A 16,492-nucleotide genomic window follows, 5' to 3' on the forward strand; every position below is an offset into this window, starting at 1 on the left:
TCCCTCAGCCCTCACCATTGAGTCCTGGACTTGTTGCAGCTTCGGCCACCCACCCTCCGGGCGGCTCTGCTCTTGACGCCACCACCCGCCCGCTCCTGTCTGCTTCGCTCCTGTCTGCTCTTCTCCCGCTCCCTACACCTGCTGATGTCTGCCCTGCTCCCGGCCGCCCACCCTCCCATGTAAATGAATGTGTGAATGTGCTACCTGCCTACTGCCTAAACTGTTTAGAGATGTCAATCCCGGGATTGAGCATTTTTCAGTCCCGATTCCCAGGATTGAAAAAAATGCCCCGGGATTGGCATCCCTATTTGTACTGCATGCCATTCGGCATTAATGAATGTAAGCTGTTTCCACACTAGAGCGACCTCCAGTCGTTCCAGCTTTATTTCCCTTGAGCTTTGAACCAACCAAATGCACAAATTGCAATCTTGCTAATGACTGAACAATATTTTATATCCTTTGTTTCTAGCAATATACCCCATTCTAGGGAGTGGCATGAAGTTGACATACAATTGATGCCACATTTTGTTTGTTGTCCACTTTGCCATACACACTGAGCGATAGGCACCAAATCGCTAGTGATATTGCTAGGTTTGATGTGCAGCACATCAAACCTGGCGTAGTCACATGCAACCGCTCACACACAGAGTGTTATGGCGGATATGCCAATCGGATGGACCTTATGGATACACTCGGTGCGTACCCAGTTTTTAGAGTTTGGCATTACACATTTGTAGACTATACTATCGGGTTGATCCTATAAACTACAGATGATTGGCGAGTATGAATCATTACAGCACCAGATGCACTTTATGGTGGATGAAATTTCTGCCCCATAGGGTTGCAAGTAATTTATAGGACCCGAATGGCACCTGGCACCCTTTGCAAATAGTAGGATCAACCCCCTATATGTACTTGTTATATGTTGGTGTAGATACTTGATTAACTGCTGTTTAATAATACAGCTGTTATCTATGCATTAGCCGGATGGGGCTACACAAAACCAAATACTGTACAACCAAGTTCTGACATGTTTCAACAATGTTCATTTCTGTTCTGCAGATAATTGAGCAACAGAATCTATCAATTTATAATTCTGTTTCTTAAACAATAATGGCCTTGTTATACTTTTTGATGAATAATTTATGTAAGGGCATTGGAAATAATGAGGCAAAGAAAGTTTTATTACTTTATATAGTGTTAATTTGGCTTCTATATGATGGATTGCAGAAGGAAGCTGAAAAGTGTTAAACATTTGCTATATGTGTAAATGTGGATAAAAAATGCAGACCATAATCCTCTCTGATCCGGTAGATGTTAGTAACCTAAATGAACCCTTTGGGCAGTATTCAATGTGAATACTCGGCATGTGCAGCGAATCCTGTTTAGGATTCGCTGCACAGTCGCCGTGTTCCGGAGGGCTGGAGCCTTCGCTGTCAGCCCTCGCTGTCACAGTATTTAATGCCGCAGGGTCTCGCTACCCCTGATGGTGATTCTTAACCCATGCGGCGGGAGCCGGGGGATGGTGGCAGGCAGGGAGATGGATGTCTCCCTGCCTTCCCCAGAATGTATGTGGGGGGAGGAGGACTCCCCGGGACCCAGGCAGCACAAGCTGCCCCTCCAGGAGAGCTAGCAGGGGACCAGGTAGGGAGCCACTTGCACTGCTCCAGATCGTGCATATGTAATGATCGGGAGCAGTGAATATATGAATATCTACTAAGCGGCTCTCTGACCCCTGCTGGCTGTTATGTGTAAACAAAATAAAATTATTATTATTATAATTATTAAATATATATTCATGTGACGTAAGCACATGAATAAAAATAGCATGCCCCTTCACATAATAAAATTCTTGATTTTTTTACACCAAATTTAAAAAAAAAAAAACTTTATTTTAAAAGTTCACATTCCAGTTCACCATAAAAAGATGGCGATTGCTACATGGTGACACATGGCGAAAATCACTTAAAAAAGCATCTGATCATTGAATACACTCATGGTGAATCACATTGAAAAACCCATAGCGAATTGCGGAGACTATCAGACGGTGAATTGTCCGTCATTCACTGTTAACCGCCTGCGAATATTGCACGTTGAATAGGGTGATTCACTTTTTCAGTAAAAAGATTTACCTTAGAGCATGAAAATAGCACACATTCGCCGTAGAACATGGCGAATCAGCCTCATTGAATACTGCCTTGTGAGCGAATTTGACAAAATAGGTGTTAAAATTGCCAAAAAATTATTTTTATTCGTCATAATGACCTGTAAAGTTTTTACCTTTTTATATAGGAAATAGAATCTTTTTTTTTTTTTTTTTACACAACAATTTTTATTTGAATATATATAGAAAATGTGAGCGACGCTGACATTTTTAGCAGGTATTTTGCACATTGCTCACAGATGTTGGCACTCAAAGGGGTAATCTATTTTAATGTATTGCAAAACCTCCTTAGTGGCACAGACCCATTTAAGTGTGATGAATAATAACTACTATTTTTCATTTGTAGACCAGAGATGACTTTCTTGGTCAAGTGGATATTCCTCTTTACCAGTTTCCGGTATGTACTGTGCTGATTTCCATCAGAACGTTAACTCTCTGTTCTGTTCTTCTGTAAACTTAATCTGCTGATCACAAGCTGCCTGCTTTTTTATTTATATAAGACCGATAAAGCTGATATGTGTACTTTTGTCCAAGTACAAAGCAAGCCTGCCAGGACAGTTACATTTGAAGCTCTCTGACTGTTCTAGAAACTGCCACACAGCCGCTGGGATATAACAGAATATCAGACTTTGTAAATCTGAAAAGAATTAACTGTATGTGAGCTTACTGAGCTAAAAATGGCCCTGGGCTCTGTATGTTTCTGGCAGTCAGATGGCTCTTCACTTGGTGAAGCGGTTAACTTACAGTAAGAGATGTAGACTGAATGTGCTGCCAGGCAGGCGTTTCTCGGAGTGTTTATGACATTGACTGCATTGCAATCTACGTTTTATAGCAGGCATCTTAGTTTGGTTTACCCATAAGCCTATTCAATTAGTAGACTTCTCAGCACATGTTACACTTGCAATAAATATTTTACTCTTGACGTGTTATGTACATTTTTCAATTTAGAACAGCCGTTACAGTGTTCAGGTATATTGCTTTGCAAGCGTTTGTGCTTTCTGACAAATTGTTGATGAAATACCAGACACAAAGTTGAAATTATCCTCGATCTCTTTATTGCTTCATTATGAATAGAATTGGAGATATTGGGATTACTAGTGTAGCATGATTTTATTAAATATTTATTTGCTATGTATTTTTTTTTTAACCGTTTTAGTTAAAACTACCTTTTATTTTTAATCGCTTTTTTTTTTTTTAGGGCCAGATCCACCAAGCTACAAAAAGTGATAAAAGTGGGGAGTGATTATAAACCTCCTCCTAACAATAATTTTTCAAACCCAGTATGTAACATGGCAACTATGAGCTGATTGGCGACTTATCACTACCCACTTTATCACTTTTTGGGGCAAATTTACTAAGACTGGATTTCTATTGAAGATGGGATGTTGCCCAAACAATCAGGTTTTACCTCAAATTTATTCAGCACCTTCTAAATCCGGCTTTCCCAACCACGGTCCTAAAGGCACACCAACAGTGCAGGTTTTAGTGCTATCCAGGCTTCAGCACATATGGTTTTATCAGAATCCATCAAATACTAATTAAGTCACCTGTGCTCAAGCCTGGATATCTACAAAACCTGCACTGTTGGTGTGCCTTGAGGACCGTGGTAGGGAATGCCTGTCCTAGATTATAAATAGAATCTGGTTGCTGTGGGCAACATACCATCTTCAATAGAACTCAGACTAGATGGGCCAAATGATTCTTATCTGCCGTCAAATTCTATGTTTCTATTAACTCCTATCTTAGTAAATTTACCCCTTTAAAGCTTGGCCCTTATTATCCAGTTTGCTCTTTGTGTTTAGAGTAGTAAGTGATGGGTAGGACCGACATATGCACAGAAAAATGTTATTGATCCCTATGGAGGAACAGATGACCTTTTATAGATGGGCTTCCTTGCAAAACTCAAATTATTTGGTTACAAATTGTTAGTTTTTATGGATTTATTTTTTTACAGCTTATTGTCTTATCTGGTCAGCAGTGTCTGACCATTTATTGGAACGGACTGATCTGAGAGCCATTACTGACCACCAAGACCATGCCATAAACAATACAATGGCTGTCACCATTGTGGAACAGGGTGGGCAGTACAGAGCCCCTTTAACCAGTGTCCAAATCACATCTGCATCCAGTATAGTGATACCACTGACAAGGCCAACAATGCCATTCTAGCCTTCTGGTCCTCTGTTGCTCTGCTCAGTATTGGGGTCTATTCTGAGCATTCACAACACTATTTACCCCTGAAAGCAGCCAAGCTAGTTGTGAGGGAAGAGGGTAGCAAGTTATTGTAAGGGTGCTCAAGTATAAGTTGTTTTGCCAAGCAGCAGCAAAAATGTGGTGGGGTGTCAATCCCACATAAGGATGAAAAGAAAAAGGAGAAGGGGAGTATGCTGCGCTAAATAATCAGTGTGCAGCGATTTTCTAAATTATTTACATTTTAATTAAATTACATAATAAACATTAAGAAATTATAATGAACTGAATTCAAATCGACAATATAAAAACCTCTCATTGACGTGTGCCTTGGCCTTGAATATAGTCACCCTTAGTCCACGATGTGTGTAAATTGACGTGTGTCCATTCCTATAGTGTTCCTTCTGATGTTAGAAGGATTACTAACTCCACTTGTATAAATGTGTTACCTTTGCTGAGTCTGGCTTTGAGGGGTGGCATTCCTCCCAGGTTGGGCTTGGCCAGTCACAGTAAGGGAGAAAATGTGTTTTGGGTTTGTTTTTTACTTTACACAACTATGTAGGGCATTTTATAAGTTATCACTGCTTTATTACAGACAGAAAATCCCCGGTTGGAGCGACCATATACATTTAAAGACTTCATCCTTCATTCACGGAGGTAAGCTAAAAGACAGTTGACCCTTCCAATTTTGTCTAAATTGCAAGCTGTTGGTGAACACACTCTAATTTTACTTGCTAGTCTGGAAAGCATAGTTCTTGACCTCCAGATAGTGTTCTGTATATGTATTTTATAGCTGCACTAATTGTATTAGTTTCTGAGATACAATTTTTTTCATATAAGGAATACATTTAGACATTGTACTTGAGGAAGGGGGGGGGGTGCGACGACAAAGATTTGTTTAATAATTGTACCATTGTCTTGGGTTTTTTCGGGAGGCGGGGGGGGGGGGGGGGGGGGGGCGATTGACCACTTGTGTTGGAGTCTTGGCACTTGCATTCACATACTGGGGAAGATGGCTGTTTGTTGTTGTGGGGGCACTGTATTTTTTTTTCTTTCCCTTGCATAACAGATAAACCTGACATTAACTGCTATGTTGTACTATAGGGTGCCATGCACTTATGTGAAATTGTCAAGTTGGATACGATCTTACAATGTCTGCTTCTTGTAAAGTTCTACATCCCTAGTCATTTAGCTTGTGTCTTATAATGCAGAGCAATCGTTACTATTTCTGGAATTGTCTGCATTACTGTGTCAACCAATATGAAGGAGAGCAGATGGAACATCCTGAGTGAAAAGGCAGAATATAAGTCATTATATGTTGCTCGTTAATCATTTTTCAGGAAATGGACAAATTGCTTGCATGGAGTATTGATCTGTGTTTTCATTATATTGTGTTTCATTTTAACAAGCAGTTGAGAATTGAATGTAGAGAGTTTACTGTAATATAACATGGGCTCATGTGATGTTTTGTATCCTACTTTGAATACATTTTCTGATAACAGTTATTTGGATATGAAAGCCTCACTAAAAACTAGAGCTTTGCTAAATAAAATATATATGGAACTTTGGTAGTAGCGATTATTTGTTTTTAGCTTGCATACGCATTACAAGATTTAAAATCGTTATTGAACATGTGCTCTTTTTTATTTTATTTGTGAGCTCATGATGATAGGAAATGTGCTTATTGGATTCACGTTAGTGTTTGGAACTGTTTAGTGTAATATATATTCACACGCATACATTGAAGAAATCTATTTTAATATTATGTAACCAAAGTGCGTAGACCAGGTACAATATACATATGTAAAACATTTAAACTTGAAGATAGTTGCGATAGACTCAGGATCCCGCACAGTTCAAAATGTGACAGTTGGTGAGTGGCCTGGAAAATGTGAACTTTGTGGGGTTCAAAGGACAAAGGGTTAGCTTAGCGCGGGGGTCAGTGTTTAAAACATGGCGGTAGTGCAGGTTTCGAACTGGCACCATATTGGGAGCACGGAGCAAAGGAGGGGGCGGAGCTACCGCGTGGTACGCTCCCAGCAGCCCCGGCATCTCCCCAGCGTGACTGAGAGCTGTGGCGGCCATCTTTTTAGTGCGCACCGCTGCTGACATGCTGAGGGACTCCGTTTGCGGCTAAGACGGTCACAGACTCAAGCACAGCCTTCTCCTCCCGGTGTCCAGACCTGCATAAGCTTCCCCAAGCCCTGCATGCAGACAGTGGGGTTAGAGCTGGGTGAGACAGTTCTGGGCTGTATGTAAATTGGGCTATAGCGCTCTCTGGTAGATACCATAGCGTTGTTCATGGCCTCTGGCAGCTTCTCCTCCTGATACTGTCTCTCCTGTCCAGTCTTTTCTTCTGGCTTCTGACTGTACTATCCCTAGTGTGTGTGTACAGTTGATTAACCTGTTGATTGCTGCATATATATTCATATATTGTGTATAGCTTAATCATTGGTAGCATGGCAGGAGGCAGCTCAAAGAAGTGCAAGAAATGTAATGCCAGACTTACACAGTTGGCTGAGGGTGGTTTAGTGTGTGAAAAATGCACACTTGAACTTCCCAGCAGCCCTCCCCTGCATGGGCTTTACAGCTTTCAGAGGTGATGTCACGCCTGTCTTCTGAAATCTCAGATGCACTGAAGGATAGAGAATCCTCTAGATCACAGCAGCGGGAATTAACCTTAGCTGTGGAGGGTTTAACAAAGGCCTTGGCCCCAGAGCCCTCTCGGCCCTCTGCCCGTGACACGCAGCCCCCAGTGTTAAAGAGACTGCTCACACAGGTCTTACACAATAGGATTTGCCGCCACAGCAACAGGAACCGGTTGCGCAAGGTTTAGATGACCTTATTGATATGGTCAAACTGGCATTGAATGTGGAAGAAGGGGCATCTGCCCCCAGTCGCCCCTCCCTGTTTGGCAAAAAGCCAAAACAAGCGGCTTCCTTTCCTCCCGCAGAGGAGTTAGATGACCACGTGCTACAGGCATGGAAAAACCCCGATAAAAAATTCCAGATTTCTCGGAGACCCCTGTCTTCATACCCTCTAGTGGCCGCGGGCAGAAAGCTGGTGGAAACTCCACCTGTAGTGGACCCCTCGGTCACGCGTCTTTCCAAGAAGACTGTCCTCCCAGTACCGGGAGCCACCACTCTTAGGGACGCCTCAGATCGTAAGCTTGAACTCACGCTTAAATCAATCTACACTGCGGCAGGGGTAGTCCAGCGTCCGGCTCAGGTCGGATGCTGGGTAAATAAGGCCATAGGGGTTTGGGCCTCCCAGTTGGCTCATCAGCTCAAACATGGAGGTGAGGTGGATATTCTGGTGCAATTAGCAGAACATATTTCTGAGGCATCATCTTATATGGCAGAGGCCTCCAATGATGTTTGCATCTTAGGGGCTCGCATATCTGCTCTGTCCATATCGGCACGCCGATAACTTTGGCTCCGCCAGTGGCAAGCTGATGCGGAGTCCAAGCGGGCGGTAGAAGCACTCCCCTTCACGGGTGAGGTACTGTTTGGGCCTGAACTAGATAAGTGGATATCACAAGCCACTGGTGGAAAATCCACTTTTCTCGCTTCCACGGCCCCTCCTTCTTCTACTCGAAGGACCTTTCAGGGAATGTCCTTTCGGCCCCAGGCTAAGTTCAGAGGTCGCTCTAGAGGAGGCGCTGCCTCTCAGAGAGGCTCCAGAGATCGTGGCAGAGGTGCTTCCTCTTCCACCCAAGAGGCCAAGGCCTCCACCAAGCCCGCCGCATGATGGGTTTCAGGCCCACCTGGGGGATCCCAGGGTGGGAGCGCGTCTTCAAGGCTTCAGGCACGTTTGGCTGCAGTCTTGCCAGGACGCTTGGGTGCGAGATCTGGTAGCCTTTGGCTACAAGATACATTTCCAAAAACCACCCCCGCACCGGTTTTTCAAAACCGGTTTGCCAGTTTCAGCAGAAAAAAGCCTGCTACTAACTGCGGCCATCCAAAAGTTGGTCTCGGCAGGGGTGGTTATCCCGGTCTCAGCAGACCAAAGGTCCTTGGGGTTCTACTCCAGCCTCTTTCTGGTCCCCAAGCCGGACGGATCGGCACGTCCCATTCTGAACTTGAAGGATCTCAATCCTTACCTCCAACCGGTCAAGTTCAGGATGGAGTCCCTGCAATCGGTGATCGCGGGGTTGGAGGAGGGCGAGTTCTTGGTGTCAGTCGACATCAAGGACGCCTACCTCCATATCCCTATTTGGCCTCCGAATCAGGTCTTCCTTCGGGTCACAGTCCGCAGCCAACATTGGCAGTTTCAGGCCCTTCCATTTGGCCTCTCCTCAGCCCCCCGGATCTTCACCAAGGTCATGGCGGTGATGATGGAGATTCTGCGGAACCAGGGAGTGACTGTAATTCCGTACCTGGACGATCTTCTGCTGAAGGCTCCATCCAGGGAGTTCCTCCTGGGCAACATAGCCCTGACTCAGAGTACTCTCATTCGCCACGGATGGATACTCAATTTTCAGAAGTCCCAGCTCCAGCCGTCTCAACGGTTACAGTTCCTGGGGATGGTACTGGATACCACTCTTCTGAGGGTGTTCCTCCCGGAGGACAAGATACAATCCCTCCAGGCCTTGATCCGCTCGGTCCTTCTGACCAGACAGTTGTCGGTCCTCACATGTACCAGGCTTCTGGGGAAGATGGTCGCCGCCTACGAGGCTCTCCAATATGGTCGGTTTCGATCGAGACCCTTCCAGCGTTGCCTTCTGCGTCAGTGGTCCGGCTCTCACCTGCACCTTCACCACAGGATACGGTTGTCAGTGCGGGCACGGCACTCTCTCTGGTGGTGGCTGAACCCAGCAAACCTCAGGGAGGGAAAGAGGTTCGCCGTCTGGAACTGGATACTGCTCACCACAGACGCAAGTCTTCGCGGGTGGGGAGCAGTCATCCTGGACCATCAGTTCCAGGGCCGTTGGACCCAGCAGGAGGTCCTGCTCTCCATCAATATCTTGGAGCTCAGAGCAGTCTACAATGCTCTCCTGCAGGGCCATCATCTCCTACAGGATCAGGCCATCAGAGTGCAGTCGGACAACGCCACTGTGGTGGCCTACATCAACAAGCAGGGAGGCACGCGCAGCCGCGCTGCCATGAAGGAGGTGAATCGAATCCTGCTGTGGGCTCAAGATCACGCCCTGGCCATCTCCGCCATATTCATTCCTGGCCTAGAAAATTGGGAGGCCGACTTCTTAAGTAGGCATGACGTACACCAGGGGGAATGGTGTCTCAATCCCTAGGTTTTCCAGCAACTGGTCCACCGGTGGGAGTGTTCCCAGGCAGACCTCATGGCGTCTCACCACAACTACCAGCTACCCCGGTTCTTTGCCCGCTCGAGGGATCCTCAAGCGGTGGGAGTGGATGCTTTGGTGGCCCCTTGGCCATTCCACTTTGTGTACATCTTCCCTCCGTTTCCGCTAATACTGCGGGTGCTGCAGAGAATCCGGAGGGAGGGGATCTCTGTCCTCCTGATAGCTCCGGATTGGCCGCGCAGGTCATGGTACACCAGCCTCACGTCTCTTCTGATAGACGAGCCTTGGCCCCTGCCTCTTCAAGAAGATCTGCTCAGCCATGGGCCTTTCGTCTTTCCAGACTTAAGTCGGCTTAATTTGACGGCGTGGCTGCTGAAAGGTCCATCCTGAGACAGGCAGGTATCCCGCGGGCGGTGATACCCACCATGATGAAGGCTAGGAAGGAGGTCACCTCCAAGCATTACCACCGCATCTGGAGGGCCTATGTGGTCTGGTGTGAGAGTCGGGGTGTCTCCGCCACTCTTTTCAAAAAGGCCAGGCTTCTTCTTTTCCTGCAGGCGGGCTTAGCTGCAGGGTTTACGTCTTTCCACCTTGAAGGTACAGGTATCGGCGTTGTCGATCTTTTTCCAAAAGAAATTGGCCCTTTTACCTGAGGCACACACCTTCTTTCAGGGAGTTTTGCGGCTGCAACCTCCTTTTCGTCCACCCACGGCTCCTTGGGACTTAGACCTTGTTCTAGGTTTCTTACAGTCGGCTTTGTTCGAACCGCTGGAGGACGTGGACCTTCGTTACCTCACATGGAAGACAGTGCTTCTCTTGGCCTTAGCATCGGCATGGCGAGTTTCGGATTTGGGGGCTCTGTCATGCAGGCCTCCGTTTTTGATATTTCATTCTGACAGGGCAGAACTGCGCACCAGCGGTTCCTTTTTGCCTAAGGTGGTATCGGCCTTCCACATAAATCAGCCGATTGTGGTACCGGCCTTCCAAGAGGTCTCTCCTGAGAACAGTACCCTTGATGTGGTCAAAGCCCTGAAGATCTATGTATCCAGAACAGCATCACTGAGGAAGTCTGATGCTCTTTTTGTTACGTATGATCCGGTCAGGCGGGGCTGGCCGGCCTCAAAGCAGACGTTGTCGCGTTGGATTCGCCTGACCATTTGTCAGGTCTACGTGGCAAGTGCTCAACGCCCTCCTGCCTCCATTACAGGCGGCTGCCAGAGAGGTCTCCATTCAGCAGCTCTGCAGAGCTGCCACCTGGTCTGGTCGTCAGACTTTGTTTGGTTCTACCGATTTGACACTTTTGCGGCGTCAGCTTCACAGTTTGGATGCTCAGTGTTACGGGGGTCTCAGCGCCATCCCACCCGTGTTGGGAGCTCTGGGACGTCCCCACTGTTACTCCAGTGACACCTAGTGGATGAAGGAGAAAACAGGGATTTTGTACTTACCGTAAATCCTTTTCTCCGAGTCCACAGGTGTCACTGGACACCCGCCTCGGCGCTGTTCCTTTGTTATTAGGAATTCCTGCCTTAAAACTTTACAGTTATATTTGCTAGGTTAAGTTCTTCTTATGTTGAGGGAACTGCCTGCTATGTTATGTGTGGCATGTTTGATTCAGTGGTTCTCACTGTTCTATTATGTTTCAATCTTTTCTGGTTGATTGTTTACCCTTGTTTGTTATACTAACCTCCTCTGGAAAGCGTGTTCTTTCTTCCAGCTCCATTCGGGCACTTCCTTGTGACTAGGTGGGGGAGTAGAAGGGGAGGAGTTGGCCACACTTAATTATATTTAAAGTGCCCATGCTCCCTGTGGTCGCCCTTCTATCCCCACTGTTACTCCAGTGACACCTGTGGACTCGGAGAAAAAGATTTATGGTAAGTACAAAATCCCTGTTATTGTGCATCAGGAGCTGTGCAGCTCAGCCAAATATGTTCCATGTGTGATAACTGTACTGTCTCTGCTTAATGTTACCTTCCTGGCTGTTGCAGCGACCAGTGGCGCTGCTGATGGCTGCCTAGGCGCTGTGCAGCTCAGCGGACATGTGTTTCCCACATGTAAGGTCTTAATGTAATGTATGTAATGCCTTCACCCCTCCTTCATCCCTGCTTGATGCTGCACTGTAAATCCTCAAAAAAATTCCTAGTGTGCGCAAGCATACATGGCCGATAAAATTGATTCTATACTATGTAAATGTTACAGCCGTGTGTGCCGTAAAGACAGGGCTTCCATCACGGAGGGACTGCTAGCTCTGGAAGTCCATACATGTCTTTAGTTCAGGGGGTTAGCAGCCATTTTCTTGTATACCAGTCCTGCAGCAATGTTCACTCACTTCATGGCTGTGTAATTAGGAGTGGCACCCATGTTCTGCTTGTTCTTCTTCCCACTCGGAATTAGCCAAAGTTGTGTCTTATATCAAGTATTAGTATTCTTTTTTTTTTTTTTGTATAATCAGTTTTTATTGAACATTAAAAGAAAGAAATAACAGGGGATTCGTACATTGAGTCCTGCGAATATTCTGCTTATCTCGGCGCAGCGAGACATACAATTGTCAACAATCAACAGTAATGTTAATGCTCTAAATGTAGTCCTCAAAAGTCTATGAAATCATTTAAAAGCCATAAATTGAGGACAGGAAGAGAGGTGCGATATGGATATTCGCATTGGTGCAAACAGGTTGGGGTATATGGGGTGGTGGTGGTGGTGGGGGGGAAATACTTGAAGTAGAGGGAGGAGGGTAGAGAGGGGGGGGGGGGTCCTGACCTTTCCCGAGTATAAGGTGACTGGGGTAGGCTAAAGCTAATATGGTCTGGGGCTGGATCCAGCTACTTTAATTACAAATAGAATCTTTGTATTCTTGTGATGATTTGTAATCCAGCCAGGGAAGCCATATGGCTGTAAAGTCTGAGAGTCTATCCACTGATGATAGTAAAACGTCCTCCATAGACATGTAATGGTCAATTTTGTGAAACCAGGATTTGCGTGTGGGAGGGATCGTGGATTTCCACAGGATTGGTATAGCTGCTCTCGCGGCGTTACCAAGGTGTCTGAGCAATGAGGTTTTGTAGGAGGATAGCGGAGTGGGGGATAGATTTAACAGCCAGAATGCCGGAGTTGCGGGAAGGGTAATGTGGAGTATTTTTTGCGAGGTCTCAATAACATCGGTCCAAAAGCAGGTGATTAGTGGGCATTCCCACCATATGTGAAGGAGAGTTCCGGTGGCCTTCCCACACCTCCAGCAACTCGCTGAGATGGTCGGGTTTATGGTGTGTAAAAGAGAAGGGTGTCTGTACCAGCGCATAATTATTTTGTATTGGGTTTCCCTTGTTTGGATGCAGACAGAACTGGCGTGGGCTTTCAAAAAGATAGATTCCCATTCTTTGTTAGAGATAGTTAGGCCTAGATCTCGCTCCCAAGCCCGGGTGAATGTAGAGGAAATGTCATTGTTTGAGTATTGAAGGAGTTTGTATAACAGTGAGATCGTGTGAGAGGGGTCACATGTGGCTACACAAAGTCTTTCAAAGGAGGTCATTTCTCGGGAGGATAGTGCTATTCTAAAGCTTGTTTGCATGAAATGGCGAACCTGAAGGAACTTCCAGAAGTCTCTGGAAGGGATTCCCCATTTTGCCTGTATATCTGAAAACGAGCGCATACCTGAGCCCGCTATCATCTGACCTACTCTAAAAAGTCCCTCTAGTGCCCATTGGGAGAAATCGGGGATGCTCAACCCGGGTTGGAAATCTGGGTTATACAGAAAGGAAGTTAGGGGGCCAAATTCGGAGGAAATAATGGGGTTGCGCCGTAGAAGTTTCCACACGGCAAGGGTGGGGGACATAGTGGGGTGGGAAAGTGGCGGTTTAGGGAGTTTTGGGAGCCAGGGAAATATTTCAGGATATTGGTGGATGCAAACGCCCTCTAGTTCCACCCATTGTTTGTTGTTACGGTTCCTAGTCCAATCCAGTACTCTGTTTAGGTGTATGGCTTGATAGTAATTTTTTATATCTGGTAGCTGAAATCCCCCTCTCTGGGTACTTCTCGTCAGGACTTCTCGTTTAATCCTAGGTTTTTTACGAAACCATATGAATTGTTGGGTCAGGGTTCGGACTGATTTAAACCAGGCTTCTGGGATAGGGATAGGTAAGGTCTGGAGTATGTAGAGCAGTTTGGGTAGGGAGTTCATTTTGGTGATGTTGATTCTGCCTAGCCAGGACAGCTGTTTGTTATGCCATCTGCTATAGTCTGCTCGGAGGGATTTAAGTAAGGGTTGGTAGTTCAAAGCGTATAGTCGGGTGAGGTCGCTGGGCAGATTAACCCCTAAGTATGTTATGTGGGAGGGTTGCCAGGTGAATGGAAATGCCTTTCTCAAATGGGGAACCTCTGTGGGGTGTACTGAGACATTAAGGATGCTTGATTTGGTCATGTTAACTTTGAAGTTGGAAATGGAGCTATAGCGGTCCAGTTCGTGTACAAAGTGGGGGAGTGACGTCTCTGGGTACGTGATAATTGCCAATAGGTCGTCGGCAAATAATGCCAACTTATAGTCCGCCTCCCCCACCTGTACACCCGAGATTTGTTTATTAAGTCTTATGGCTCTCGCTAGGGCTTCCATACATAAGACAAAGATTAGCGGTGAAAGGGGACAGCCTTGCCTTGTTCCATTGCTAATAGGGAAGGGATCAGAGAGGAAGCCATTTGTCCTTACTCTCGCTGTGGGCTTGTGATATAGGGCCATAATTCTCTGAAGTGCTTGCGTGCCTAGGCCGATATGCTCCAGTACAGACCGCATGAAAATCCAGCTGACCCTGTCAAAGGCCTTCTCAGCATCTGTGGAAACCAAAATGGTGGGTATCCGATGCTGAGAGGCGAGATAGATCAGGTTGAGAACCTTGGTGGTGTTGTCTTTTGCTTCACGACCAGGAACAAATCCCACCTGATCGTTGTGGATCAATGCGGGGAGGAGTTTGTTCAGTCTGTTCGCCATCAGTTTTGCAAATAACTTGACATCGATGTTTAATAGAGATATGGGTCTATAACTAGAGCATACCGAGGGATCTTTTCCGGGTTTTGGGATGACCGTTATGTGTGCTTCTAGTGACTGTTTAGAGAAGTGTGTATCTGCCGAGATGGCATTGAAGGCTCGGAGTAGTTTGGGAGCTAAAAGGTTTTTAAATGTTTTATAGTATATGGCTGTGAAGCCGTCTGGGCCTGGGCTTTTGCCAGAGGGTAAGGAGGAAATTGCTAGATCCAGTTCAAGCTGGGAAAAGGGTTTATCTAAAAGATCCCTATCAGGAAGGGGCAAGGTGGGGAAGGCCACTGAGGATAGGTATTCCTTGGCCTGAAGTACTTTGTGCAGGTGGTCTAATGGGGTGGCGTGATCATGAAGGTTGTATAGTGAGGAATAATAGTTTTGGAAGCACGCTGCAATTTCCGGAGTTTTAAAGCATGAGGAATTTGCGTCCTTTTTTATCACATTAATAAATGAAGCGGACCTCTGGGCTTTAATAGCTTGTGCGAGAAGTCGGCCCGGTTTATTACCCCACTGATAATATCTACTCTTGCACTTGCGTATTTCTAATTTGGTGCGTTCAGTAAGGATTCTATTCAAATGGGAACGGGCTTGAACTAGTTCTGCAAGTGTTGATGGCAGGGCGTTAGTTTTGTGCATGGTTTCAAGGCTGTGGATGGTGTTCAGTAGTGTCAGTATTCTAGCAGCTTTCTGTTTCTTGATGTATGTGCCCAATTGTATCAACTTGCCTCTTATGACGCATTTGTGTGCCTCCCATAACGTTATTGCGGATATATCTGTGGTGTCATTCAGACTGAAATAGTCTGAAAGTGCATTGTCTAGTTCGGATTTGCAGTACGTGTCTTGCAGTAAAGATTCATTGAGCCTCCATGTCCACTGGCCGGGGGTATGTTTGGGGATCTCTAGAGTCATTGTGATTGGAGCGTGGTCCGACCAAGTAATGGAGCCCACAGATGCGTCTAGAAGCAGAGGAAGGTGTCTATGGCTTAGGAATAGGTAGTCCAGACGGGAGTAGGTCTGGTGAGGGTGGGAATAGAATGAATAGTCCCTGCCGGTAGGGTTTAGAACTCTCCAGGAGTCGGCTAACTGGAGGCCGTGAAAAATTTTATTAATTTTTTGGTATTTCCGGGTAGAAAATCGGCGGGAGCCGGTGGATGTGTCTTTGACTGGGTCTATGGTCCAATTAAAGTCTCCCCCTACAATTACTGTGCCTTCGAAAAAGGAGTCTAAACGTGTAATATGTGATTGGAAGAAGGAATACTGGTCTTGGTTGGGGGCATAAACTACCACAAACGTGTAGGGTTGAGTGGAGATCTTACATTTGATAAGGAGGATTCTACCAGGAACTATTTTCTGTACGGAGATATCGGAGAGCTGAAGATTTTTGGAAAACAAAATTGCTACCCCTTTAGATTTGCTGTTGGGCGTGTTGCAATAGTAGGCGAGGGGGAAGCGACGGTTGGAGATGGATGGATTTTGGGAAGATAATCTGAAGTGGGTTTCTTGTATCATGGCGATGTCTGCCCTTTCAGCCCAGAGGGTTCTGAGTAGGCTAGATCTTTTCTCTGGGCTGTTAAGTCCTTTTGCATTAATCGAAAGGATCTTTAGTTTACCTGTTGTGACCATATATGGTGGTGTGTGGTGAAATGTCTACGTTTTCGGGAAAGGCCAGGTGGTAGGGGGGGTTTGGAAGAAAGAGGAAGGCATAAAGGAAAGGTGTACAAAGTAACATATTAAACAACAACAATATTAATGGAAAAACTCCCGCTATGGGGCGACTGGCGGTGGGGCCTGCCAGCGACCCAGAAGGCAGAATAGCCTAAGGCGGGTATGGGGTGAAGGAGTCACCGCGGTT

The 16,492-nt window shown here is 46.0% G+C and overlaps 1 protein-coding gene across 4 annotated transcripts in view; it reads left to right on the forward strand.

Moving 5' to 3' along the window:
* NEDD4 (NEDD4 E3 ubiquitin protein ligase) overlaps positions 1-16,492 on the forward strand; it is a 149,725-nt gene that overhangs the window by 86,638 nt on the left and 46,595 nt on the right. For all 4 annotated transcript variants that reach the window (XM_083183861.1, XM_083183863.1, XM_083183860.1 and 1 more), the window contains exons 6-7: positions 2,511-2,561; positions 4,950-5,011. In XM_083183861.1, coding sequence (XP_083039987.1) covers positions 2,511-2,561; positions 4,950-5,011 — 113 coding nt within the window. The remainder of the gene's footprint in view (positions 1-2,510; positions 2,562-4,949; positions 5,012-16,492) is intronic.

Source organism: Crinia signifera, chromosome 4, assembly GCF_055691185.1.
Source record: "Crinia signifera chromosome 4, ASM5569118v1, whole genome shotgun sequence".
NCBI lineage: Eukaryota > Metazoa > Chordata > Amphibia > Anura > Myobatrachidae > Crinia > Crinia signifera.